Source organism: Pithys albifrons, chromosome 12 (assembly GCF_047495875.1).
Source record: "Pithys albifrons albifrons isolate INPA30051 chromosome 12, PitAlb_v1, whole genome shotgun sequence".
Lineage (NCBI taxonomy): Eukaryota > Metazoa > Chordata > Aves > Passeriformes > Thamnophilidae > Pithys > Pithys albifrons.
In genome coordinates this window covers 15,481,450-15,508,899 of record NC_092469.1, presented here as the reverse complement: position 1 = coordinate 15,508,899, position 27,450 = coordinate 15,481,450, and the positions used below count along the sequence as shown (strand labels likewise).

Here is a 27,450-nt window from a genome sequence, read left to right as displayed (position 1 = left end):
CAAATGGCCTAGGAGGAATACAGGAAAATCCTGTGGCAAGCAGGGTTGGGACTAGATGATCCATTCCAACCCTTAACATTCTGTAATTTTATAATACACATTTGCTGATGTTTTGGCAGCTGCTTTGTCCCTAATGGCTGTAAAAGGATTTTCAAATTAATTTATTTTGGTCTTTTCTGGTATTGAGTTAACAAGGATGAGTTCATAACCACAGCAATATGTGTGGGTTTAAATGAGGTCAAATAAATGTTATATTTGTGGTGAGCTCCCCAGTTCAAAATCTTTGTGCAAAACTAAATTATAAATTTGTTAAAATATTACTATGATGGCAAAGAACCAGTATTCCCAAATAAACCTGCTCCCAGTGACAGCAGCCATGGATCAGGTTTGGGGTAAGGAAAGCCCCAAAAGACTGTATGGTTTGTGTGAAGCAGAGCTTAGAGCCAAGGTCCCCTTCAGACTTGAGTTGCAAACAGGGTGGGATTTAATGAGGAAACAACTTATGTAACAGCAGAAGGGCCTTAGAACAAGAGAGGGAAAGGAAAAAGACACAGAATGCTTGGAAGTTCATTAAAGTCTCCTGCTGAATCTTACATTCATCAGGTATCATTCTGACTGTGTGCTGTGTCTCTGCTTTAGTTTGGGGGTGTGGGAGTTGGTTGCAGCCTGATGGGCAAGGAATTCACCCTCCTCCCCTGTGCTGAGACACTGGGAGCTCTTCTGCCACTTTCCAGAGCCTGTGAGGGAACAAGCAATGAGAAGTCAGGAAAACAGAGAGGAGAGTGAGGAGCAAAGGCACACAAAGCACAACTCAAGGGAGCTGAGATGAAGGAAAGCACAAACTGGAGCTGATTTGCTTTCGGGGGTAGGCAAAAAGTTTGAGATGAAGTCTCATGAGAACAAGAAAACAAGGGGGATTAAAACACGTGGAACAGCAAGAGGCAGCAAAACTTCATTGTGTTGCCTCAGGAGAGTCAAGGAGCCCTGGAGAACCAGATTGGCACTGGTTGAGATAAGGACTAAATTTCACCCTGGAGCTATTTTGTTCTCTGATCTCACATGCTAATGACAAAAATAAATTATGGCATGGCTCTTAAAGTACTCCTCTCATAATCCCTATTTTCAACTAGTCCTTCTTAATTATTTTCTGTATTAACTAAACAAAATGAACCAGTAATCTTTCTCAGTGATGCAAGTTTTTCCAGAAAGTCAGAAGGTGACCATAGCATGACCATGTTATATTTCCCTGGGAAGTCAATTGAAGCTGTGCTGACTAACACTATCCTGGGATTTGTCCCAATATATTTTAAGGATGCTAAAAGCTCTTCAGAGGTAATTCTTACTCTGGATTTCTTTGTATACCTGCACTGAATGCTGGCATGAACCTACCATGGCTTCACGCTGACATCCTCTCTTTGCAGTGTTATACCTTGAAACTGTCAGTTTAATATTGGCTTCTTCATCCTCACGGACCTTCAAAATATCTATCACCTGCCAAGAAATCAGAAGACCCCTCAGCTTTCCAACGAAATTACTCTACTTTTCCTTGTTTTACCTGCTGACAGAGCAGATGCTGCATACATGACTTGTAGAAATGTGAATCTATACAAACATGATCATATCCTGCTGACAGAAGCCTTAATTTTAGATTGTTATTCTCTATGAAATTGTTGAACTCAATTATTGATCATAATTCATAAGAAAACTTTTCTGGAGTCACAGTACTACATTTGAAACTGCACCAAAAGCTTTGGCTTATTCTTTGTTTTATACAGGATATGCAGCACAAGTAATGTGATTATTTTGTCTGTTGATACATCAAGACTGAGAAATTTGGCAAGGTCATTCATGAGGTCATAGTGAACTACCTTCAAATTTCTGCAGAAAAATGGGACTTTTTTAATGTTTTTCTTAATTATTAATAATTGTCTGGGCTAATATAGTTGAACATTCTCTCTGCAGCTCCTTCTGGGGTTTCTCTTCCCCACAAAAACATTACCAATCCAATAGCTGTGGCTCCATCTCCTAGAATGGTTGTATTTATCATGATGTAATTACAAAGAACATGGATTTGTTACACTGGTCACAGTGTGATTAGCAGTACAAGCAATGTATTTTATGAAGTTTTCCCCTACAGTTGCTGACACAAGAAGTCACTTCAATATTTTGGATAGGAATTCTGGAAATGCCCAGTAACTAGATACAGCATTGCATACAATATCCTTTCATTTTGGTCTAATTCCCAGGCAAGTGGCAAATATGTCACCAGATGCCCCAATTCATGTATTGTCATCTGCTCTCTGAAACTCCCTCAAAAGAGAATGAAGAGTAAGAGCAGGAGCTGGAAACTGTGTGATTCTCTGTAAATATATTAAAGCTACATCTTCACCAAACAATGGCTGGGGAGCAAGCATGATAATTCAGCATGGAGAGCAGCTTTGTGACACCAGAGTCGTATTTTTACCACAGTTTATGCTGAGGATCCTTTGGCAACCAGTCCACTGAAACTGTTTCCCTGCCTGATCACCTCTGACCCTGTGGACACCTCCTGTTACCTCTGCTTTGGATTTCCGGACTTGGTGCTTCAGCTCCTCCTGTTTCTTTCTTAGCTCCAACAGCAACGTGTACAGACGGCGCACGTTCTTGTGTTTCTCAGAGGACCATGGCTGGAAGCAGATAAGTTAGTGAAAAACAGCAGCACTATCTGGATACGTGGGATCAGGTACTCTGCTGACTGAAACTGGCACAGTCCTGCTGTAGTCAATAAGGTGGCACTGATTCCCATCATTGAAACATCAAACCCATGCTCAGCATGGATTTATTAGACTTCATTTTGACTGGGAATCCATCAGTTATGTGAGACAGATGGCACATCTTGCTCTTTGCTGAAGCTGCTGGTTTATGGTTGGAACTGATTTTGCAGAGTTAGAGATGAAAAAATTGGACCCCAGCAATTGTTTTCTGTGTATTCTTCACAGTGGGAAATAGAAATTTTTAAAAAACCAGCTTGCATAACATTAAAACGTCCTGTATTTGCAATCTCTCTATGGTTTTCTTAAGTGTAATTCTGCAGAATCACTGCAGAATTTACTGGCAGACTTCTGCCCCTGGTTATGGACTCACATCGATGATGTGAGTGGAGGGACCCCTGGCCTCTAATGAGAAAATCAAAATTAGTGGCAGCTCTTCATTTTTTAAAATATCTTATATTTCAGGCTATCTATCTATCTGAATATCTATCTATCTGGCTGTTTATCTGTCTATCTGAATATCTATCTATCTATCTATCTATCTATCTATCTATCTATCTATCTATCTATCTATCAGCAATGTATTAAGCCTCAGCATCTTGCTCTGTGTCTGCAGGGTAAACACTGGGAGATTTAAGGAATGATGGGACCCAAGAAGGCAGAAACAGTACTAGAACACAGAGTGTTTGCCTCTGCTGCTCTATCTCTTCTTGAAGAGGGAACAGCAGAGGAAATTTCAGCTCCCCTGCCATGAATCCACAAACCTGACCCAACAGCTGCTTAACCTGCATCTTGCAAAGTCCAGGGGCCGTGGGATCTGCTTGATGACCAAGTCTGGGAATATGACCTCAGGCAAGGCTAGAGCCACCCTTTCACCCACACTACATCCTGCATGCCCAGTCACTCCCAGCATGGCAGGGTATCTCCAGGGACAGCATGGAATATGTCATGCTTGTAGTTCTTCCACTGACATTTCACCTTCCCCTTGTGTCCTGTGATCTCAAAAGCCTTCAAGATAAATGTAGTTTTTCTTCATACCTGGTATTTGACACAGGTGTCTCGGGTCAGGAAGATTTCCTCTCCTTTCCTATCCCTCTGTATTGCTCTTAAGAAAACCACCTTCGAGGCAATGATGTCATGATCCTCAAGGTGATATGTCAGCTGGATGGTGTCATCTGTGATCATAAAGATACGTTCCTCTACATCTTCATCAGCAGGCTTTTCTGGATTTCTGTGGAAACACTCCTTGATTTGCTAATGGAGGGTGAAAAAAAAGTTATGAAAGCAGCTTAGACAGCACAGAACTGGCAAGAATTTAAATAGAACTTGGTAAAAACCCAGGGTAAAAATTATGCTTTTCTGCTTGGACTACAATGGCATCTCTTAGCCAGTGGTCCTACTGTTCTTGCCTATGTCTGAAAAAAATCCCAACCACAAAACTGCTTAAAGCAATACAGAATTCTCCTATTTGTGGAGCCAATTTCCAAGCTCCAAACTAGCTTGCATGCATCCCTGCATGAGGGAACTGCAGGAAGCCAGGTATTTTGGAGCACAGCAAAGTTTCCCACATTTCCCAACACAGGGAAGGAAAAAGCAAGTTGGGATGCTGATCCAAAGACAGGCCACTGCATGGCTCTGTCTTGGCGGCTGAAGTGTCTGAGTCATACATACTGACAGATGTCAGATTTCATCCTCCTTCTGCTCTGCAAATCAGACCTGACAAGAGGAAGAGGTAGATTACCTGCTGGTAACAAAACAGAGTGATGGAACACTTCGTCAGGAACTTAAAATGGTATTAGTTTGAGCTCAGCACACAAAATAATTTTACTACTTTTGAATCTTGTGAAAATTTTGTTGTAAAATCATAGTTCAACTTTTTTTGTTTCCTCTGACACATGCCTTCCAAGCCTTGGTTTCCTAGTTTCATTGTAGCTGCTCAATGCAGTTCCTGACAACTGGTCACACTGTAACTCTCTGTCAGGCAAGCAACTGTGAGACCCCGCAGCTCAACAAGGCTTGGATGTCTCATCCGGAGCTTTGCCTTGGCCATGCCCACTGAAAACCAACTAAAGCCCCAGGTAGTATGTTTTGCACAGTATAAATATCACAGTGACACATATTTTTCTGTTCCTGCCTTGGCCATACCACTATAGGCCAGAGGTTGACATCAGGTCTGGTGCCAGCCATGTCCATTTCATTTTCTCTTTCCCCAAACTCCACATGCCGGATGTGCAGGAAGTCACTCCGCCCCACGAAGTACTCGGTCATCTCAGTAGCATTTTCAACACGTTTCCAGAGCTCATCATGTCGTGCCTTATGGTAAAACTCCATTGTGTGTCCAGTCTCCGGTTCCAGTGACGTGTAGGTGTGAGCTGAGGACACATCATGTGTGTTTTCACAGTTAGCAACCATAATACACTGAACACAAGTGTGTCCAGGGGAAGTCTCATTTTCTTCACCAGTCAATAAATCAAATACACGTAAGAATGTAAGAAGGGAATGTTATCTCCTCACCACTGTGTATCAATATGCCATGGTCTAAGCATGGCAGGACAGTTTTGCAGGGCCACTCCCTCCCTTACACAGAAAGGCAGTAGTGAGTAGAGCCTGGACTCTGCCTTTCCCAAACCAAGAATGGACACACTTGGAATGAAATGCTGCTTTAGCAAGAGATTTGATCCAGGACTTTCCCCCAGCTACACAATACAGAGACCAAATCTAATCCTGAGAAAGTTTCTACTTCTATCACTTCTACTGGTAAAAGTACATTGTATCACCCTTGTGTATGTGATAGTTACATATTTTTCCAATACATAGAAAAGTACATAGCTGGGGAAGCACTGACAAGGAATGGAAGCCAACTCCACTGGACACCATATTTATCTAGGCAATTTATCCCACAAATTTCCTGTCCGACATTTCCCCCAACCTTTCCACTTTAGGCTTTTGTCACTGCTAGAAGGGTTTCACATGAAGTCCCATCAGCTGCAGTGGCTGCCCAGATGAACTGGAATACCTTTAAGAAGGAGAGGATTTCCTCGTCTGAAATGGTCTGTGGTCAGCTGTGTCTGTTTATTCATTTCTCTCATATCCAACATGTCTTCTCGATTTTTGAACCATTCTGTCAGCTCCACTACTTCAGTACCTGGCAGGAGATAAATCATTTTGCAACCTTACCTCATCCTCTTGAAGGTGGTAAAATTCACTTGATGAGCTCTCAGTGATTGCTCAAGCACCCTGTGCCCATGGTACGACCACAGTAGGTGTAGTACAGTCCTTGGAACTGGCCCTCTGCACAGGGGTATTTTGTGGATAAATCCTAATCTACATTTGAGTAGAAGGATTATACCTTAAAGAGGGTTTATTCCTCTCCATCAACTAGAACTAAAGGAATCAGCTCAGGGGTAGAACTTGGCAGATGGCTATGGTTAGGCAAGAGAAATTCTATCCCAAATACTTAGTAACAGTGTCAAAAGCAAAAGGAAATGAGCTTGGAATATCATACTATCCAAGAGGTCTGAGAGCAAGAAACTGTATTTCCAGTTAGGAATCTGCATGGTTTCTTGGACCAGATGCTGAAAAATTGTGCTTTCAAGTACAGACACATCCTCAGGCTGTAGCTGCCTATTTAAATGGCTCCTGATGACACTAATAGGAATTGGATCAAACCAAACCATCTTTCCATTTCTCTGAAGAATGACAATCCAAGCAGATGACCTGTGACACTGAAAAGCTTCATTGGGGTGTAAAACAGATTCAAACTCTCAAAGAAAACCTTAGCAATGCTGGAAAGTTTTGGGGCTTGACAGACTGAGCGTGATGAAGAGTTTGAGGATATGGAAGGTAAGTCCCTCACAAATGTGAAAGGAGTATGAGAAAGCACAAAAGAGACTGACAGAAAGAGGACCACCTCCCTCTTTCCATCATCATGCCCAAGGCTGTGTTTGCTCAATGCATTGGGTGTGTTCACTCATCCCTCTTACGGTACAAGTCTGCGTAGACAGTGAGTCGTTCAACCAGCCCATCTTCATTCACGTATGGTGCCCATTTCTCCAGTTTCGCTTTCTGGTAGAGGATCACCTTCTTCCCTTGGGCATATTGATTCTCAAATTCTGCAGTGTGCAAGAGAGATGTTAGAAAAATTGACTCCCCTGTACTAAGCCCAAGAAATAAGACCCCACTGTACTCAGCCCAAGAAAAAAGAATCTAAGAGGGAGGAAACCATGGTCTAAGGGATACGATGCATTTATTGATTGCCTTCTGCCGCCAGTAAAGCTGTTCAGACTGTGTCTTCAATGTTATAATGGTATAATAATTCTTTTCTCTCCCAAAGCAGATATTTTATAATGCAGGGCCAGTCCCTTATGCATAGCAGGAACAGAAAGACCATTCCGGGCAAAATTCCCAGCTGGCAGGAAAACAGTGGGGGTGTGGGTGTGTGTCTTGGGGACGTTCCCAGGATAAGACAGTGCAGCACTCACGGCAGGCATTCAAACCAAATAGCTGTTGTTGCCTTCATCTGCTGCACTTCACTGCTATCCCTTGACCATCCTGAAGGGAGAACTCTCGAGTGAGATAAACCAATGTCCCAAATCTTCTGAAAGGTTAGCTGAGGGGTAAGAAAAGGCAAAGGAAGAATACATACCTCTGCGAGATACCTTAATTTCGGCTACCCATGTTAGTGGCATCTCAAAACTCATGTCTCTCTCCTCCGTTTCCTGCTGAAACAGAAGCAGAGATTTGTAGTTTTGGCAGCTTCTCTTACTGTGCCAGGAGGCATTGTGGCTCTAGAGAGTGTGGCACAGTAATAAGATCTCAGCTCATTCTAGGCTGTGCTGGTCCTGAGGAACATGGTGGCAGTTATGAGAGTGCATCCCTACTCAACCCTAACGAGATTCTTTTCCTGGATAATGCTCATGCTGGACATGGGATGAATGTGACAATTGCCATAATGACCAGTTTATTTTATTAAGACCATGGAGGATGCTTTGCTCCTTGGTTATGGGTACAGGTTGAGAAGAGTAGATATCAGGAGGGAATTGTTATTGGCATTCTTTCATCCTGTTGTGCAGGTGCAATGCCTGCTTCTGATACACAGCAATTTTTGGTGTTCCTGTACTTGGTTGGCAGCTCCACCTTGCACCCAGGAGGGAAGGGTGCTGACCAGCACAGAAAGATTGTCCTTAAAAATTTCAGTCTGGATTTTTTTTTTTATTTCAACCCAAAGGTCCGTATGCTGGAGGCCTAAAGAACTCCCCAGCCACTTAGGACACCAGAAGTACCACTTGAGGTCCTGCTTCAGGAAACATCAGAACTCTTCAAGACTGAGAAGCGATCTGAAGTGCCCAAACCTGGCCAGAGTAGTAGTGATCTGACCTGGAGAGGGCAGCAGGCAGGCAGACATGAGGATCTATGAACATACGAGTTGGATACAGTGTCCCCCACTGCGTGACAGCCACCGTTTGGGTCACTCACCATGTCATCCATGTCCTCGTTGCTCTCTGGAAACATAATTTCCCAGCGGAAGCCATCACTCAAATCAAAGCTGAGATCCTAGGCCATACAGAAAAAACTCTTTTAACTACCAGGCAGCCTCAAGGGCCTGACACTAAACTGAATGCTCCGTCGGCATGTCTATGGTGCTCTGGACCTGTCAGAGAGTTAAGGACTCTACAGACCTCAGTCTCAGGGAGATGAGCTCATCAGACCCTTGGCTGGCTGGTGGGACCCCAGAGACTCTTCCTGCCCCTGAAGGGTGCAGACCCCTTTCCTCCTGGTACTTCTGCCACAAATGAGAGGAAGTTGCTGGAATGCTTCTGCTTCCTGGCTGGGGGCATGCTTGGCCCAGAGGGCAAGTTGCTCTGACTCAGACCCTCACTGCCCAGACTTTGTGTCAGCTGGGGAGTAGCTGAGGTGTAGGAAGAGCCTCATCAAGATCTTTCCTGCCTTGAGCCATGCCTGACAGGCTCAAAATATCCTCTGCCCCAAAAGCTTTTATTTGAGAGAATGAATGTCTAGTCAGCCTTAAAAGCTGAAATTCTAGCACTGTAAGGGTTTAATAGGTGTGATCTGTATTTGCTAGCTCAGAGTCTAGGATGTTGTGGAGTAGTTCCAGAATCTATGTAATCAGAGCAATATGACCAGACCCAACACAAGGAATGGTTAAGTAGAAACTATTGATCTTGGACCTCCCCAAGACTCAGGACAGCCCAAGTCTCCCTTACATGTCCAGGGTGCTAAAGGAAGGGCTCCTTACCTTGCAGCCCTCCCGGCAGTCCTGCATGTTCACCCAGTAGTTGCTGTGGTTCCAGATGCTCTCAATCCCCAGGAAGCACTCATCCGTAGTGTTGTGGCTGTTTCCTGTGAATGGATTGATGAAGAAGGTCTCGGGAACTTTCCTCTTCCCAGACAGAACCAAAACCCATGCATGCACCCGTAAGCCATGCAAAGGTTCTCTCTTGGGCTTTTCCACCTCCTGTAGCACAGAGGACAGAGCAGTAATTATTGCCATTTTATTGCCACTTTAGTCCAACCTAATGGCAATCTTATCCTTTCCTCTACCCACTTCTAAAGAACTCCAGGCCCTTAATGCTCTTGATAAGAAGAGGTAGTACATACCCAGCACATATTCGTGTGCTAGCACACACTGTGCTCCCAGAGGCCAAGTGCTCACGGCCATGATCAGGGTTGTGTCATACTTCATGAAGGAGGGTGGTCAGCTCCCCTCTTTGACCTTTGACTTACGTCTCAGTTCTTCCTCCTGGAGCTTACAGTGAGGTGGACCTTGCTAACTCACCGTGACCACTTCCTCTTCTTCTTCCTGCTTTTGAACATCTTCAGCTTCTTCCATCTTCTTGGCCTTCTGCTGAAGCTCAAACTTGCTCTGTGGCTCTGAAGGGATACTAAGTCTATACTTTCTGGGCTTCTTCGTCATTGGTACCTGACAGAGATCAAGAGAAGGGAGAAAAGACATGGCCTACAGGTACCTCCCAGATCCCAAAACTTGACAGTTTGCAGTAGTGCACCTGGCAGGCAGAAATTCAGTGAAGCCAAAGGGACCTCTTAAGGAGATGTGGAAAATGACTCAAAGGATTTCTTTGGTGAGGTTTCTGGTACAGACTGAAACCCAGTGTGAACATGAAGCTGTTTACCCTCTAGCTCAGCTCAGGAGTTCACTGGACATGAACAGGCTGAGCATGCATGCTGGGCTCCTCCCTGTCTGCTCACTGCAGGTCTCACCTCCTGTGGCTTCCTGAGCAGTGGGCACAGGTCCTGAGTCTGGTCCAGGGTGCATATCTCATGGGTGGCATACCCGTGCACGCAGTAGGCATCATAGCCAGCCCCAATTAGCATGGAGCACAGCAGCACAGTGAAGTCAAAGCAGTTCCCTCGCTGGTACTTCAGGATGGTGGTGGGGGAATAGAGTGAACTGGGCTTGAAAGAGAGAGATCCATGTTCACAGAGTGCTTGTTTTGCAGAGCTAGAACATGCACCAGGCATAGAGCAGGGGAGATATGGCATTGCCCACATCCCTGGGCTCTGCATCCATAGGGAATATGTATATAACATTCCTATATAAGCCACAGACTCTAGAGGTCCCCTTCCAAGTGATCTGGAGAAATTCTGATCCCAAATCTGGTGACAAATTTAACCACAGGTAGAAATGGGCAGGACAACCTCATCAAACTGCTGAAAACCTAATGCAACTCTGGAATGGGGCTTTCCTACATCTCCAGCTGCTCCATCTGCAGCATTTCCAAGGAGAAAAACTATAAGCTAAATTATAGTTCAAAGGAGGAACTACTGTCCCTCACTGCTGAGCAGGCAAAGGGATCAGTACAAGGGATATGCACATACCACATCACATACTGCATATAGAGAGGTTCTACACAGTCTGCTCCTGAAAGCAGAGTCAGGCCTGGTCTTGTGGAAATGTTGCTTAATTTTTTGAAAGGTACAACACTGAACACGCACTGAGATTGTGGACCCAACAGAGTGTACAGGTACAGGAAAATCAGGGGGTTTCTTAAATAATGAGGGGATGATGGAATGGTCAAAGACCTTTGTAATCCCAGGCACTGGGGCTTCCCACTGTGTCCTGCTGAGAGGCCCTTCTGTCACCTCTCTTACATTTCTGAAGGGACTGCAGCCCCTTTCTTACCGGTGTGAGAGGGCACTTGAGGGGCTCCATGGTGAGGTAATTAGAGACAAAGCTGGCACAGCCTGACCAGTGGTACAGCTCTGGATAAGGCAGCAGGGTTGGCCTCACTGTTGTGCTAACAAATTTCTGTAGGGCAACAAGAGGACTTTGTTAGTCAACTAATACCTGGCAGAGTTTCCCGTCCAAAGCCATCCTCAGACCACCCCTGGATGTTGTAGTTCCCATTCAGGACCCCCCTAGAGCATATCAACAGCATCAGTATCCCTTCTCACCTGTTCCAAGATGGAAATTTCATGGGTTTGGGAAGCTGTCTGCTCGCCTGTGGCTGAAACTTCAAGCTCACCTCAGACACATTACAGATGAGAGCCAGTTCTTCTCTTCACTTTCAAGCAAGAAAAATAGCTACTGCCCTTCCCAGCTTTTATATCCTCCAGCATGTTTTCCCTTGCATGTTAATGATATAAAAATTTTGGGGAAAGCTCATAAAAAGTATCAATACTAGTACCTAGGGAAGCATCAGGTCCAGAACTAGACAACAGTTGTGCAGCTTGGGCCCAGTGAAAACAAAACCAGACCACAAACTTTCATGTTTACTTCCTTCCCTGTAACTTCTGTGAAGTTCAGAACTAGACCTAACTCTGTATCCACACTCCATATCTGTGACTGAGCCTGAGCCTTACCTATTTCATGTGCTTTTTGTACTTTCCTTTATGTTTCTGTGGTATTTCCCATTTTCTAAGCATCATACTGCAGGGCTGTGAGCTGCCTGCAGCCCACATGGCACCACCAAATGCTACAAGGTGCTTGTGGATTTGGACAGACAGGGTTTTCCAAGGGTTCTGTGTGCCTGCTCAGGGCCTGTGGATTCAGCAAGAGAGCTCCCATTCCCTTTGGCCAGGAGGGAGGGAGGGCAAGAAGGGCTGCTGTCCTTCCCCAGAATCTGGCACTATGAAATCTGAGTGCTCCCTGTATGGCCCAGCCCCACTCCACCCCGTACCTCCACGCCACACTCGTTGGCCGGGTGGAGGAAGAGCGGCTTGCGGTCAGGGCAGAGGTGAGTGTACTGCTGGAGGAAATGGTCAGCCATGTGCAGCAGCTTCTTTTCCTTCCAGGAGTTTGTCTTGTATGAAGATGGTAAGTGGGACGTGTCAATGGAGCTCCAGTCAAAACAACTTCCATGTCAGAAGGAGGCAGAGAGACACAGGTAATGAGCCAGGAGCAATACAGGCAAGATGATCTGCTATTGAAACATGGCAGGGGTTCCCTGTTTCACAGGCAAAAAATGGGGCCCGAGGATATGATTTTGACATAGCCAAGCATCTCTGGAGCAATGGCAAAAAAACCTCAGGGGGTCTTTAAACAGCATGAGAGGTTCAGAGGATATTTATACAGTGGCGAATGGATGTACAATCAAGTGAGTTATCTTGCACATGCACACTTTTGGACAAACACACCAGGGACATGTAAATCGCTCACTCCACTCCCTGTGCAAGGGGACACCACATGCCATTCACATGTGTGCAGTCTGTCCATGGGACCCCATCTCTGTTCATCCCAGTAATGACCAGACACACGAGACTTACAGTACATCACTTGGGATGCTGACTTCCTCCTCAGATTCCTTTGTCTCCACATCCTGAAAGCTATCACTGATGTTCAAAGAGTTCAGGTCTTCTGTTGTTTGCTCCACTTCCTCCTCCTCCAGGACCTCCATTCTTCCTGGCACTACAGAAATACACACACCAGGGTGAATTCAGGGGTAGGGCCCAGCTGGACAGCAACACAGAAACACTCACATTGTTGCCGCAGTGGTTTGGTACGTGAGCATGGTTGAGGCAGCTAGAACCATGACAGGAAAGGGTGAGCACTGAAAGTGAGTTCAGACAGGGCTTGGTAAGTAAGTGGCTCCATGTTCCTGGACACCCCAAGCATAGGGGTGACGGCAGAGCAGGCAAAACCTGGCTCGGCAGGGCACAGCACATCCCCATGTGCCCGCTGTGTCCTCCCATCTGCCTGGGGTGCTGCTGGAGGGGCAGCAGCTCCATCCATCCGCTGGGCACCGGCCGATGGCCGTGCCCCGTCCCTGCAGCCGCCCAAGGGCCTTGGAGCGGGGGAGACGCTCCGCGGAGCCCGCGGCCTCCAAGGGCAGCCGCTGTTCTCTATCACACCCCGGCGACGGCAGGGCTGTTTGTTTCCCCGTCCCTGCGGTCAGGCTGACCCCGAGAGGGGCACACGGCGGGGGGAGGCACAGACCTTGATCCAGGGGGAGCGCTCCTGGCCCCTGCACCTCCCGGCCGCCCCCGAGAGCCCCCTCTCCCCGCGGCTCCCAAGGGCAGCGCTGCCGCGGCCGCCGCTCCCCCGGGCTCGGCGTGGCCGCACCATGGCAACGGCGACACGGCGGGACCTGCGGCTGCCCCTGCCGCCACCAGCCCCACCGAGACCCACCCCCTCCCCGGACCCCCTTTCCCCAGACCTCCCGCCACCCCCGGCAGGCCACAGACCCTGGTGCCGGGGGCTCCTCGGGTGCCCCCCGCGCGCACAACGGCTGCCCCGGGGCTGTCGGGGAAGGGACAAGGGAGGGCAGCGATGGGGCACCAGGAAGGGATGGCGGGCAGATCCTTGCCCGACTGCACGGCTGAGCCACCGAGACCTGCTCACGACTTTGGCTCTCTTAAAATAAGAGTACCCCCGCCCCACGCCCAGGCATCCTTCTCCTTAGCTGCAGAGGCACTCAAAAGCTGGCACCAAGGGCTGGCTGGCAGGAAGACTTTTGGGGTTTTTTGCTTCGTATTTTTCTTCTTTCTTTTTCTTCTTATTTTTCTTCTTGTTATTATCCTCTCTCTTTTCCTTTCCCTTTTCTTTTCTTTTTCCTTTTTTCTTTTTCCTCTTTTTTTCTTTCATCTTTTTTCTTTTTTTTTTTTTTAATTGGCAGTCCATTAGGCTGTAAGTAGGGTCAGGTGCTAAGAACTTTTGTTTTCTGTTTTTTTTCTTGTGGTTAGGAAAAAATGTGAATGGATGGATGGATGGATGGATGGATGGATGGATGGATGGATGGAGTGAGGGACGGATGGATATTCACATTAACTACTATGTTATGGTAACTATAGCTCTAAGGATGCAAAGAGTACAGTCAATATTTATCAAGAAACATCATTTTGAGTGATTACTGCTGTTTGCAGGTGGTTACTCTTGTCCAAATGGCATGAAACAGTGTTGAGGGTGCAGAAGGAATGTGTAGGTTGGATATTAGGAAAAGGTTCTTCACCCAGATGATAGCTGAGCACTGGAGCAGGGTCTCCAGTGAAGTGGTCACAGCATCAAGCCTGATAGAGTTCAAGGAAGATTTGGACAATGCTCTCAGGAACATGGTGGGATTGCTGGGGATCGTCCTGTGCAGGGCCAGGAGTTGGGACTGAATGATCCTTGTGGGTCCCTTCCAACTCAGGATATTCTGTGATTCAAACTGGAGTAGGACCAAGCCCTCATTCCTCCATCTCTCACCAGTACTTCTCAGTATCTCTTAGTTGCCAGAAGTCAATAAAAAAGCAAATGTATGTTGTGGTTGCAATACTGCCTGTACTCACTATCCAGAGTTACCTGTCCTTTGCCTGTGCTGCTGTGGTATCTGTTGCTATTGCTGCGTCAAAAACAGGTACCACAGAACCATCTGGATGCACAACCCCCGAGATTCCTGGAGGGGTTGCAGATACTCCCCCTGTTTGGGATCCCATCAAGGCTGTGAATTGGGTCAGTGTTTTGTTGGCTCATTGGAAGGGCCATCGGTTCCAGGGGATAGACTTTCACGGAGTCCTTTCCTCCACGGCCGCCGAAGGATGCTAAGCAGGCTCTTGTGCAATCGCAGAGGCAGCGTGTTTGCGTGGGGGAGAGGGATGAGCAGCCAGAAGGCAATATAAGGCACGAAGCAGGGAGCACAGAGTGGCCTCGGGCGGCGGTGGGTGGAGGAGCAGAGCGTGGCCTGGCAATGGTAAGTGGGATGAGATCAGGGTGGTGGGATCTCTCAGGATTGGAGCAGGGAATGAACCCTTCTTGCCCAGCAGTCTGGCAGTAGCAGCCACTCCAGGTTGGTGGAGGGGTGGAGAGAGGGGGGGATGTGCTGCCAGACCACAGTGAGACTTTCAGTATTGGCTTTGCCCTGCTCTCTCAGAGTACTGACAGAGCATTGCCCAGCCACCAGCCCTGACTGACTCACATCCACTTCTCTGATAAGAAGTATCTGGTGTCCAGGGCTAATTCAGCACTGTGACATTAATACCCCTAAAGAAATCCATTATCTGTACCAATAGAGAACTTAATGTGTGTCTTTTTGGCACTAATTTTAGTTGTGTTCAAGGCTTTGTTGGTTTGGGTTTTTTTATCCTGTTGTCTCCTTGTTATGGATATGAGTTACTGGAAAAGTGAAGATCCTTTTGCAAAATCCTAACTCTTCAAAAGAGCTGTCGTGGGAAGAGGGAAACTCTTTTCCTCTTTGTGGAACCTGGACTGGTGCATCAGCAGTGTAGTTTTACTGAAAGTGCCTGTTCTTACAGAAATATGTCTTTATCACTGTCAGCACATCCCTGCAGGTCCAAGGGCTGGTTTGTCCCACCTCTCCTTTCTGGAATAGCTATCTAAATTCAGAACAGTAGTTAACCCTTGTGTTAGCCTGAGAGGAGAAAGCTGATCTGGCCATTTGGGATAGGAAATGACTTTGTGCCATTTTCTACCTAAGAAATATAATACATATATTATTGCATCCATGCTTGAGGGTTCACTCTTTCTGAACGGCTGGAAACATCTCCAATGAGCATGGTACAAACCCGAGTCACCCTGAGCCTGCTTGTTTTTCCAGGAAAGGTCTGTGAGGTCTTTGCTGCTCACTGTGCTCTGCCTGGCTGGCTGTGAAGGCAACAAGGGTGAGTTTCCCTGTACTCTGTCCCTGCTGGGTCATGGATTGGTAGTATGGAAAGGAGAGGCCAAACCCTCACCTAATCCGTGTTTGTGTTCCTCATTCAGGACACTGCTGAGGGTTGATAAGGAGGAACAACAGAGTAGGGCTTGGCGGGGCAGGAAATGGGGTGCAAGAGCCAGCAAGATAAGCAGAAACTGCAGGTGCTGCAACATGCCAGCAGACCCTTGCTAGCTGGTGACAGGTCCCATAGCTCTGATCCAGATTACAGCCATGCTAAGAAGGTCTCCCAGGCTCCCAGTCACATCCTTCCAGGCAAGCAGAGGCAACAGATTCTTCCTCAGATGTGTCTGCTCTGGCTCTAGGCGAGGACCTCAGGCTGTGAGAGCTGTGCAGGTCTTCCTGCAGCGGGATGAGTTCACTCTCACATCTCTCATCGGAGATATTCTTGTTGCATTTAATCTTACTTGCCTTTCCTCTGCTGCAGGTGAGCTGGCAAGCACACATGTCTTGAGGCCACGGGTTGGTCTCCATCTCAAGAGGAGCCCAGACCCCTGCCTGTCAAACCCCTGCCAGCACCAGGGACACTGCCAGGTGATGGGAGACAGACAAGTTTGCAGCTGCAAACCAGGCTTCACTGGGGAATTCTGCCAAGGTAGGGCTGGGAATGCTGGTGAGCCCTCCCCAGTCTGTCCAGGGGCACCAGAGGGAAGGGTGATGGGCACAGTGCACTGTTGTTACCACTGCTCTCCACTCCAGGAGCACATCCCAGCTCCTGGTTCAGGTGCATTTCCCACCACTACAACCATGTCCTTGACTACATATTGTCAAGGACACCATGTACAGTCACAGGCCATTTTCTTCTTCCCCAAAAGCTTTAATTCCTTAATTCCTTGGCTGTGCCATGGTGTATCTGTGCCAGGGCAGCAGGGCATGCTGCAGGGCACAGCTGCCCCGCAGTCTCAGAACAACCACACACATTCTGGCATAGCTGCAGCGAAGCCCCTTCCAGGCACTGGCCAAAAACTGTGTCTTCTTCCTCTGAAGGAGAGGATTGCTGTCCCTGTCTGGTGCCCTTGGCAGACTGTGGGGATTCTGTGGACAGACCTCAAAAGGAGCCAGACCCACAACATTTGCCTTGATGTCTTGAACTTAAGGACTGTATCTGTTCAGAGTAGTACCAGCCATGAACTTGTGCAGCTCTTAGAAAATACCAGACCCGCATTAATTTCTGCGTGTTCCCAAAGATCTGTCTTTTGCCCAGTGCCCCTCAAGAGCCTTACCAACAGCCTCCACCAAGGCTGGGATGAGGGTCTACTGAGCTCAGTGGGATTGTGCCATCCTGCAGCTGACCTAGGGCTCCTTCAGGCCTCTTCCTTATTGCTATTGCAGATGGCTTTTTCCCCCAGATGTGGTACTGAAGTTGTCCTGTGAGGAAGAGCATATGAAGATGATGGTGAGGAAGGAGGTGTTTGAACTCTTGAAAATTCCACGGGAGCTTGTCCACTTGAAGAACCAGGCATGCAAGGTCTCAGAAAAGGAAGAAGAAGGTGAGCTGTTTTTTTCAGCCACCCTCACTGGTGAAAACCACACTGCCTGTGGATCAATAATCCAGGTGAGAATCCAGCAGAGCCTTTCTTCATAACTGAAGCCATGAGAAGAGCAGACATGCTGAGTAGGGACAGCAAAGGGAAGCCCAAAGTCTTTTCCTTTCATATCTGGGTATTGTAAAGTTCTTTTTCCCCTCGAAAAGCTTGTCTAGGGATATCAGAGACCTTTTCTGCCCATACCAAACTGCTGCTGGCAGCACATTTTTTCTGATTCACCAGAGCATGGAAGTTGCAGTGTGCACTTCACTGGCTGATAACAGCCCTTGACTTTCTGGCCACATCTTCTGAGCTCTTCAGCCCTGGCCCCTTGGTCCCTCACATGCTTCATAGACCAGGAATGGTGCACAGGAGCTGGTGCCCCAGCTTTGCATTGCACAGAAGAGCCCTCACCTGTGCTCACTATGCTGACTCCTGCCCGCTCCAGCAATGGCTGCCAGCAGCCCCTGGACACAAGGCTTGAGCTAAAACTCCCAGCAGATATCCAGTCCCAGAGCGGCTATAGCTGAGTTGCACCTTCTGAGCTGGGGCTTGGAGCTCTGTGTATGGATTCAGTCATAGTCTGGAGGCTTGATTTCTGTGTCATTCCAGCAAAACAACTCCCATGTCTCATACTCCAATGTCATCGAGTCAGAGCAGGAAGCCCATGGGGCCATGATCTCCCGGAGTTTTCAGCTGGAAGTGCATTTCTCCTGCATCTACGCCTACGAGCAGGTGGTGAGACTGCCCTTCGCTCTCACTGCTGTTGATAAGTGAGTGCTCCTATTTTCACCTTGCTGCTGACATGGTGTCTTTGAGCTTGCAGAAAAGTACATGCCTTCAATGAGGTGATTTGCAAAGACCCTAGGGAGCCCCTAGAGAGCTCTGAGAGCAAAGCCAGACACACTGGTATGGCAACCTGAACTTCCTTTTCTTCCCTATGTGTATTTTCAACACAATTTTTGGGCCTGGGACAGAGCCAAAGAGAGGCACACAAAATCTGCCTTTCTCCTGTCCTCCCTGCTTGAAACCAACTATCCAAAAAACAGAGTGGGACCTGGAAAAGGCTATCACTGTGGAGGTGCAGGTTAGGGCTGCCTTTCTTGTAGCTCTCACTGGCTATAGAGTCAGTGGGAGCTGCTGGAGCTCTTTGCTTCTGCCTACACATGGCACAGAGGACAGCTCTCATGAGGCCCCACACAGGATCAGAGTCACATCCAGATTCCAGGGCACCTGCATCAGTGTCCTGACTTGGGCTACATCCTTCCTGCGTTCTCACTGTTTGTGAGGTCTCATCCTCTCCCTCCTCTCTTTTCACTGCTTTCAGGCTGGTGCAGTCCGTGGTCAGAGAAGGACACTTCAATGTCAGCATGAGACTGTACAAGTCCCCCTCTTACCTTCAGCCTTATCACCTGCCGACTGTGGCCATCCCCGTCATGGACACACTCTACGTTCTGCTGAAGATAGAAGGACAGCACCAGCTCAAGTACTTCCTGCTGAGCATTTTGGACTGCTGGGCCACCCCAAGCACAGATCCCTTCCAGAATGTGCAGCACAAGCTCATTGAGCAGGGGTGAGTGGAGTGCCCCCAGCATACCTGGTCTCTTTACACCATGAGCACAGTCACTTCTCTTTCCTGGGTGCTAAGCACAGTATCAATGAGCAAGGACACCACCATTGCTCATAGGTGGAACATATGGTGAACACCATCATCAAACAGCCCTATAGATGAACTCACTAAACACTCTGAACTGAGCCTCCTCTCCTACCCTGCTATGCTGTCTTCCCTCTAGCCTTGCTCCTGGACAGCTAGAAAGGCAAAGGGGGAAAAGGGGCAATGCTGTGTTGTGCAGAGATCTCTGAAAATCTTGCCTTAGAGGTAGCTACAGCCAAGTTAAAGCCAGTAACGTGTCTGTCTGGGAAGTGGGAGCCACAGTCCACAGACATAAGCCAGCCCCTGTACTGATGGGAGTGCTTCCCTGAGCTGGGCATAACACAGGGTGCCAAGGAAAGGCATCCCCACAAGCACTGAGATAGAAATAGGCCTGTTCAGCAAAGCCTAGGGGCTGCACCTGGTTTTGTGGGATCTGGTGTTCCAGGCTGGGATGCTCTCCCTCATATACCACTCACTGGACCCATCCGTCATGTCCCAGATGTCCTCATGATGACACAGTGACCTATCTGAATGCCATTGGAGAGAGCACTACTGCCAAGTTCAGCTTCCAGATGTTTCGGTTCAGTGGTTACTCCGAGGTGTTCCTGCACTGCCGTGTCCGGCTCTGTCTTCCCAACAGTTCGGAGTCCTGTGCCAAGGTGAGCTCTCTTGCTGATTTGCACCATTTGCCCTCCCTTTCCTAGACCTCTGCTCTGGTTTTTGGTACCTCATGCAATAAACATCAGGAGTTCACCCCAGTGCCTTGAACCAAAGGTACAAGGGCTTGAACGCACCAGAGAGCTTCCTTTCCCTCTTCCCTCTGCTTATGGGATATTTGCAGGAGGAGAAGTTGATGCCAAGATTTGAGGAGGAACAGACTAATGTCCTTTAGGACCTGGTTCCTCTTATGCTCTGGCGTCCTGACTGCTCCCAGGCTGCAGCCCCCACAGTGCCTCTGCCAACAGGAGACCTCCAGGCTGGCCCTTGACCTTTGGGCAGGCTTTTCTCCTGTCCTCTGGCTCCATCACCCTTCCTTTGGCTTTGTTGACAGCAATGCCCAAGACAGTGGAGGAGCAAGCGGTCACTGGTGGATGACTACAATAAGATTGTCTCCTATGGGCCCATCCACCTGCTGGCTGCTCCTTCCTTGGGAGCAGAGACACATCATTCCAGCACTGACCAACAGGCCCTGGGAGGTATGTATGTCCTTCAGGAGAGAACAGGACCATCTCCCAGACCCTTGTAACTGTGTAGGCAATGCAAGGTTGTTAAAAAGAGCTGCTAAAATCACTGTCCTACACAGAAGCATAGAGCCCTTCAAGTGTCATGACTATGCATGGCAAGTTCCAAAGCCAAACCAGCACAGAGCTCTGTCTGAGTGTCTTCATGCCAGGCACAGCCTGGGCTGAGCAGGGAACCTGGGCAGGAAGGGACCCGAAGTCAGAAGGCTGTTGGTGCAGCACCCCAGACAGAGAAGGCTGAGGTTTCACACTGCACATCTGCAACAGTAGCCCAGCAAGGCAGGCTCCTCCTGAGCACCACAGTCAATCCAAGTGGTTCAGGACCAGAGCTGGGGACAAGTCCACCTACAGCATAGCTCAGACCAGACATGAGTGCTGAGCTAGATGGAGCCCCTGGGCAGCAGGGATGAGTGGATGCCATTTGGGGTGACTGAGACCTGTCAGTACCCTCAGGATTCCAAAGTACCCTCAGCTCCAGTGGCTCCTGCCCTCACAGGAGATGACCTCCCCTGAATCTGTGACCAGCCAGGACATGCTGCACTGGGGCTCTGAACTGGCTCAGGGGACCCAGATATGTAACCAGTCTCTCTCCTTTTTGGCAGGACCCAGCCTGTGGTTCCCTGGGGCCCTCGTCCTGCTGTGTGTGCTTGGTGTGCTCACTGTGGCTGCTGCAGCCTTCAGTGTGGGTCGGCAACTGGTTTAGGAAACAGCAGATTCCAAATAAACATGACAGTATCAGAGAGGCTCTTGCCTGTGTCTGTATGGGGTTTGGGGGGAAGGAAGTGATGGTTAGATGCAAACACTGCTCAAAAGTTGAGGCACATCTGAGTGTTTCTGTTCCCTGTAGCATCCCAGGACCTTCTCATCCCCTCTGGACCCACGCTCTCTAAACTCAAAGCATGTACCCAGGGCTGGGAGGCTCCTTCCTCCTGCTTTCCTGTCCCCCAGAGTCACCCTGGTGCATGGGCTGATGGAGATATCCCCACACGAGATACTTGCCCACCAAAGCTGGTCTTTGTGTGGTTTTGAGTAACTCACATGTAGTGTTAGCAGAGAAAAGGCTGATCTGTGCAAGCACACACATATGTGTGTGTGTGCACATCTATTTCATACTGATTTCTCCTTTCATTTGTGGCATTTGTCTTTTCATTTATGACAAATTGCCAGCAAGATTTTTGCCCATTGATACATCCCTAATATAAAGCAAAACCAAACAATATTGTAGATATCAAAGACTAAATCCATAGTGCTCAGACAGCTGGCAAGGATTTAATAGTAAAACACAGATCAGGAGAAGACAAGCAGTTGCCCTGTGAGGTGACTGTGTGTGTACTTTTGGCTGAAGCACAATATCCATGTGAGAATCATTGTTGGCCCCAACGGGTGTCTTGCAGAAAGGGCATCTGGCAGATCCCTGCAGGAGAGCAGGGAAATGTATTGCAAAGAAGCTCATGGGATTTCTCTTTTTTCTGCTGGTTCCCAGATCTGAACCTTCCATGTCTGGAGCGAGTCAAACCTTTCCCTCCAATGGCAGGAAAGGCATTGCTCAGCTGGTTCAGCACCAAAGGCTGTCTCTAGTGATGAGGCAGATGGCTCCATCACGGCTGAAGGCAGGCGGTTCATGGGCTGCCTCCTCATCCCTTCAATAGCCCTTTGGGGAATGAGATCAGGAGCACCTCAAGACCATGGAATTCCAGCCTAAAGGGTCTTCAGCAGAAGAGTTGTCTCTGGAGCTTCTTGCCCAAGGCAAGCCACCAGCAATGAAAGGGTCATAGCAAAGAGCCCTGCTGTGGATCACGCCCACTGAAGGGTAAACTGAGGTGTGGCAAACTGATCCCTCCCTCTGTGGGGAAGCTGCATCTGCCAGGGTCGAAGACTGCTTTCAGTGGATGCACACGCAGGCAGGAAGAGAGGTCCAGCCAGGAGCTAGTCCTGGGAGGCTGCAGTGGTTTTCTCATGCCTGATGATGTGGGACAAGGAGCCATTGGTCTCCTTCATCTTTGGGTAGTAGAGGACAACCAGCCAGATGAATATGAAGATTCCTTCAGGGAAAGGAAGACAAACACTCAGTGGCAGCAGGAGATGGAGGGAAGCATCTTACCAGGATGCTGACAGCACTTCTCTGCTGCTTCCAGGGGATTCCCTCAACTCACTCCTACACCCCATACTTCAGGTGTCTTTTGCTCTGCTAAGGATTGACTTTCTTGGAAGAAAACCACTCCCCATGCAGTGGATGGAGTTGGGAGTCATGATGATCTCCATGCTTGTGGCTGGGACCTGCTGCTTGACATGCCCCACCAGTCAGAGCTGGGAAGATGCCTGGTGCTTTGGGACCCCTAGTGAACCCACTGCCAGGCTCCTGCCTCCTCCATCTTACCCATCTGAGCCCAGGGAATCCAGCTCAGAGGCAGCACTGACCTTGGAGAGAGTTGAGGATGCTGAAGAGGTAGACCAAAGGTGTAGAGGAGATGCCACGGGTGAGGAATGCCAGGGCCCAGGTGGCTCCCAGCAGGCAGAAGAGTCCTGCTGCCACCAGAGTCACCTTCCAGGTCTTTGGACCTTCCTGCACTGCCCCTGTGACCTGCAAGCTGCAGCTCTTCTGGGTCACCACACCAAAGACAGCCACGTTGAAGAGAAAGATGAGGCTGAAGTAGCCGCAGTTGGTGATGTAGTGGACCAGGATATGTTTGGAAGTGATCCAGCACCTGAAAAAAGACAACCATGGTGCCTCCAGCAGCCCTGCAAGCCCCAGCAGCACCCATGGGAGCCTCTGAGAGGGGATGTTTTCAGGATGTAGGGACACCCTTGTGCTGGGGGGATTTTTGAAGGCCAGGGTGAAGAAAGCAGACAGTGCTGCATATCCACTGCCCTTGTGTTGCTCAGCTGGGAGGGAACCTGAGGAACTTCAAGGTGGATCTCAAATGCCCCTCCATGACCTGGAGGGCTGCAGGCATGGCCAAGGAAGCTCAGCATGAGAGGTGGGGGATGGTTGATGTGTCTTAATCACAAGTAAGGAAGCGGAAGCATGGTGTAAAGCCAAGCCACATGGGTGCAATCCCTGTCTGCTGTGCTCCCAGCAGGACTGAGCTACCACTCCCCATGCCTAAGGGCCACCTATGCCCTGTGGGCAGTGGTGCACGCACAGGTGGGCTATGACCTGATGGTCCTTGGTTTGGATGCTGTACTCTCCGTAGCTGCCAATGACTCCTGCCACTCCAACCACAAGAATGGGGAAGCCTGGAAGAAGGGAGACACATAGAATGATAGAATTGTTTGGGTTGGAAAAGACCTCTAAGGTCATTGAGTCCAACCATTAATCCAGCCCCGTCACATTCACCACCAAGCCATGTCCCCATGTGCCACATCCACACATCTTTTGAATACTTCCAGGCATGGTGCCTCCACCATTGCCCAGGGCAGCCTGTTCCAGTACCTGACTACCCCTTCAGTGAAGAAATTTTAATATCCAATCTGTACCCCTCTCGCCCTGGCTCTCACCCAGACTTGTGGTGCTCACCCCAGCCAAGCAGGCACAGCTTTGCCAGGTGGTGGTGGATGTAGATGCCGAGGACCTTGACGAAGAGGAGGTAGAGCTGACAGCCCTCCAGTGCCGTCCACGTGAAGAAGCAGAGCAGACAGTAGTGGGTGAGCCCCCCCAGGACCTTACAGGTCCCTGGCTGGGCCCTACCAGAGAGCCCACTGTTGAGCAGGAAGGCCAGGTTGAGGAGAAACAGGCTGCCCACAAGGTTTGCATGCAGCCCCAGGTTGATGCGCAAGGTCTCCTCAAACCTGAACCTGCACCTGAGTGCCCCCAGAGGAGCAAGGAAAGGCAGAGGTCACAGGTGAGCAGGGCCTCATGCTGCACCACTGCAGGTCCATGTAGAGGCACCGCAATTTCCCACATCTCTCACAGCCTGACACATCCCCTTGGAACTACTGCCACATCCTACCTTATGAAGATGCAGAAGGCAATGGTGAAGATGGAAAAAGCCATGGCTACCCCACAGCCAGCAGTGGCAATAGCCATCAACGCCTGTGCCGTGGAGCTGTCCAAAGCTGGGTTCTGCCAAATGTGCACATGCTGTGTTAGACAGGCCCCAGACCAACCTAGAAAACTCAACTGCAGCTACCAGAGCCACAGGGCTGATAACCCCAGTGGGCTGCTGCAGAACCCCCATATAAGGCCCCAGAACATCTTTGAGGGGAGCAAGGCAGTGGTGGCTCAGAGGAGATCATCCCCAAGGTGAGGTGAAGAGTGGGTGAAGTGGACCACCATTACCACCCTCCTAGGACCCTTCACCAGGATATGGAACCTCAAGCCTTGCTGCTTCAAAGCCTGCATTAGACTGAGGCCTTTTCTAGGCTGTCCTGATCTGCTGACCTGCTGCTGCCCTCCTGAGCAGAGCTGGGCTGAGCTTGAGTTTGGGACCTGGCCTTGCCTGAAAACAGCTATAATTATCCCTGTGTGGCTACTCATGACACCCAAGGGGCCACCAAAGTGGGCAGGCAGCACATCCAGGATACAAGCAGGAGGTGTGGAGAGTGGGATCATCACCAGGAGGAGGGTGAAAAAGGTGAGATGGTTGCAGGAGCAGACTGTCTCCTTGTCCCCAGGCTGTGTGACACATCCACTGCTGCGCCAGCCTCCTGCCTGCCCTGCAACAGGCACAGGGTGATGACCATGAGCACCAGGCACAGCACCTGTGCCTAGCCCCACACCCGAACCTGCCAAGGACTGTACCTTTGCTGGGATCCCAGAAGACACATTGCAGGGTGACGCCCTGCAAAGGAGAGCAGCATCAACCAATGCCACAGGGAGGGGGACTGGAGAAGAGATGGAGGGCAGGCAGGGCTGACTTACAAGGGGCAGCTGTCTGTGGGTGAAGGTGAGCTGCACAGGGTCCTGCAGCCCAGAAATGCTGGTGTTTCCCACTGTGATGCCAACCACAGTGTTGTCCAGGACCTGCCCTGTCTGGTTCACTTCCTGCATGGGGGCAACACTGCCTGAGACAAGCCAGTGGGTAGTGAGTGCCAGCAGCAGCACAAAGGATGCCAGCAATGCTGGCTCATACCTTGAACATGCCAAGCTGTTGGATGTTGAGGACTGTCACCATCACACCCACTATCTGGCTACTCAGGGGTCGGAATACCTCCCTGGGAAGAAGGATTTTGCCTGCCTTCTCCTTTCCTGTGGTGTTCAGTGTGCTTGGACCCTGGAGTGTAGAACAGTGAGAGCTTGTTTTTAGCAAGTCACTTCTCTGCTCAGGACCCACCAAACTTGCTTCAGGCACAAAATCAGCCCTGCCCAAATGGATTGGCTCAACATCAGCAGGAGCCCCGAAGGCAGAAGAGGAGAACATCATCCCCAACAGCTATGAAGGCAGAGCTGAGAGTGTGACCTAGGAGATCCTTAACCCATCATCACCCACGTGTGATCCCCTGGGACATCCAGAGCTGGGAGAGCCTGTGTGTGGGCAGGAGGTACAAGGTCACACACATTCCTCTTCATTTCCTACCCTGCTCTCATCTTGGTCACCTCTGTCTGTTGAGATGGCTCTACAGAAGGGCTCTTTCCTCCCAAGCACTATTTCATGTGACTCCTTGCCAAGGCATGTTAAAGTTGGCATAGGTCCATGATGTAACCCCAGAACAAGGTGGAGGAAGTGCACAGCAGGGCACACCACACCCCAGGGCAGGGGCCAAGGGGTGCTTGGAGGCCATGGGACTTTCCAAGCAAGGGAGAAGGAAGGGGATATCTCACCTCTGTGGGGGAAAAGGCAATGAGAACATCATGGGTGACAGCACTGCTGACATTCAGGAGCAGTGTCTTGAGCCCAACCAGCTGAGTGTGCAGCCTTGGCAACACTGACTCCATCAGCCTGCAGGACAGGGGGGCTGTGGGACTAGTGGACACAGCAGGGTCAGCCCCCAGACCCTGCCACGACCACCTGTTACTACCTGAACCAGTGTTTCTGCAGGCAGGCACAAGCGGGTCTGTCAGAGCGCCCCAGCTCCTGGCAGTGCCAGGGCAACATGAGGACACGGATCTCATCAACCATTTTCTGTGGCTCCACTGTTATGTTGCAGCATGAGAGGGACCTATCACCCCGACTCAGAGCTAGGGAGAATGGGAGCAGGGTGACCTCTAGGCACCATAGCACTGGGTGGCACCAGGGGTGAGGGTGGAGTTGAGGGGACCACTCACCAGAACAATGCTCCTTTCCCCCAGCAATGCCTGGATGAAGAGTACAGGAAGAAATGAAGGAAAAAAACCCAAAATCTAGGGTCAATCCTCACACCCCCACAGGGGAAGGGGAAGCAGGAGAATCTGGCAGCTGCCAGGTTTGAAAGGAACAGCTCTGCAGATACATGGGCTTCAAAAACACCTTAGCAGCCATCAGGGCTGGTGAGGGCAAACCACTGGGTCCAGCCCCCCAGGAGGGCTCACAGAGGAGACCATGAGCTGCTGGTTCCAGGTTTAAAAAAAGGCCCCAGCAGCAACCCCACCAACTGCACTTGCCTCTGCCAATTCTGCCCATCTCACCAAGGATGCTTCTTCCAGCCTGTCCATGTTTCAGGGTTAAACCCCACCATGATCTTTGGCTGAACACTTTCCCATGGGAACACCTTCCCTCCCAACCTATGACAGCCCCCACACCAAGGATGCCTGTTTCCCTCTTCCACCTTCACTCATTACTCACCAGGCATCATCAGGAAGAGCAGGATGGTGCCCAGAAACAGGTTCATGTTGCTTTGTGGAGTCTCCTGGCCAACCTTGGCCATCTCGCCTCACTCTGGTTCCCTCATCCTTGCAGCTCTGCTCCTCCCCAGGCTCTCTCAGGGCTTTGTGGCCACTCCTGAGGCAACAGTCATGTCCTCATTTCCTTTCTAAGAACCCCTTATGCTTTCCTGTGGGCTGACAAGCAACCTCCTGGCTCGCAGCAACAGCGACAACTGTCAGAGCTACATTTCCCCCTTGGCTCCTTCACCTCACTGATTCAGAGCTTTTTGTTGTCCCTTTCTCCCTCCAGTCCTGCCAAGCGGTCAGTGGCCCCCACCAGCACAGTGACATGCTGGAGCATCCCCCCTAAAGTGGGCATCACCACAAGCCACCGGGATGAAATATCCCCTTCCTGGGAAAGTGTCCCTGCC

The 27,450-nt window shown here is 49.5% G+C and overlaps 3 protein-coding genes across 3 annotated transcripts; 1 reads left to right on the top strand and 2 right to left on the bottom strand.

Annotated features, from left to right (window-relative positions):
- Positions 1-467: 467 nt before the first annotated feature.
- Positions 468-27,405, bottom strand: DRC7 (dynein regulatory complex subunit 7). Its single transcript, XM_071567409.1, has 16 exons — positions 27,000-27,405; positions 12,495-12,636; positions 11,909-12,083; positions 10,912-11,037; positions 9,990-10,184; positions 9,547-9,690; positions 9,007-9,225; positions 8,226-8,303; positions 7,396-7,471; positions 6,734-6,862; positions 5,767-5,895; positions 4,896-5,122; positions 3,789-4,004; positions 2,556-2,666; positions 1,390-1,491; positions 468-737 (listed from the first exon to the last, which is right to left on the bottom strand). The coding sequence occupies exons 1-16, from the start codon at positions 27,079-27,081 to the stop codon at positions 636-638; spliced, it is 2,253 nt and encodes a 750-aa protein (XP_071423510.1). The 5' UTR covers positions 27,082-27,405; the 3' UTR covers positions 468-635.
- LOC139677671 (uromodulin-like) lies at positions 14,181-21,001 on the top strand. Its single transcript, XM_071567859.1, has 9 exons — positions 14,181-14,279; positions 15,761-15,824; positions 16,305-16,472; positions 17,227-17,432; positions 18,016-18,176; positions 18,731-18,976; positions 19,557-19,716; positions 20,109-20,253; positions 20,901-21,001. Exons 1-9 carry the CDS (start codon positions 14,181-14,183, stop codon positions 20,999-21,001), a joined length of 1,350 nt encoding a protein of 449 aa, XP_071423960.1.
- Positions 21,546-25,412, bottom strand: ADGRG3 (adhesion G protein-coupled receptor G3). Its single transcript, XM_071567485.1, has 9 exons — positions 25,371-25,412; positions 25,160-25,282; positions 25,040-25,079; positions 24,854-24,954; positions 24,249-24,361; positions 23,816-24,099; positions 23,442-23,535; positions 22,717-23,003; positions 21,546-22,340 (listed from the first exon to the last, which is right to left on the bottom strand). Exons 1-9 carry the CDS (start codon positions 25,410-25,412, stop codon positions 22,225-22,227), a joined length of 1,200 nt encoding a protein of 399 aa, XP_071423586.1. The 3' UTR covers positions 21,546-22,224.
- Positions 27,406-27,450: the final 45 nt, after the last annotated feature.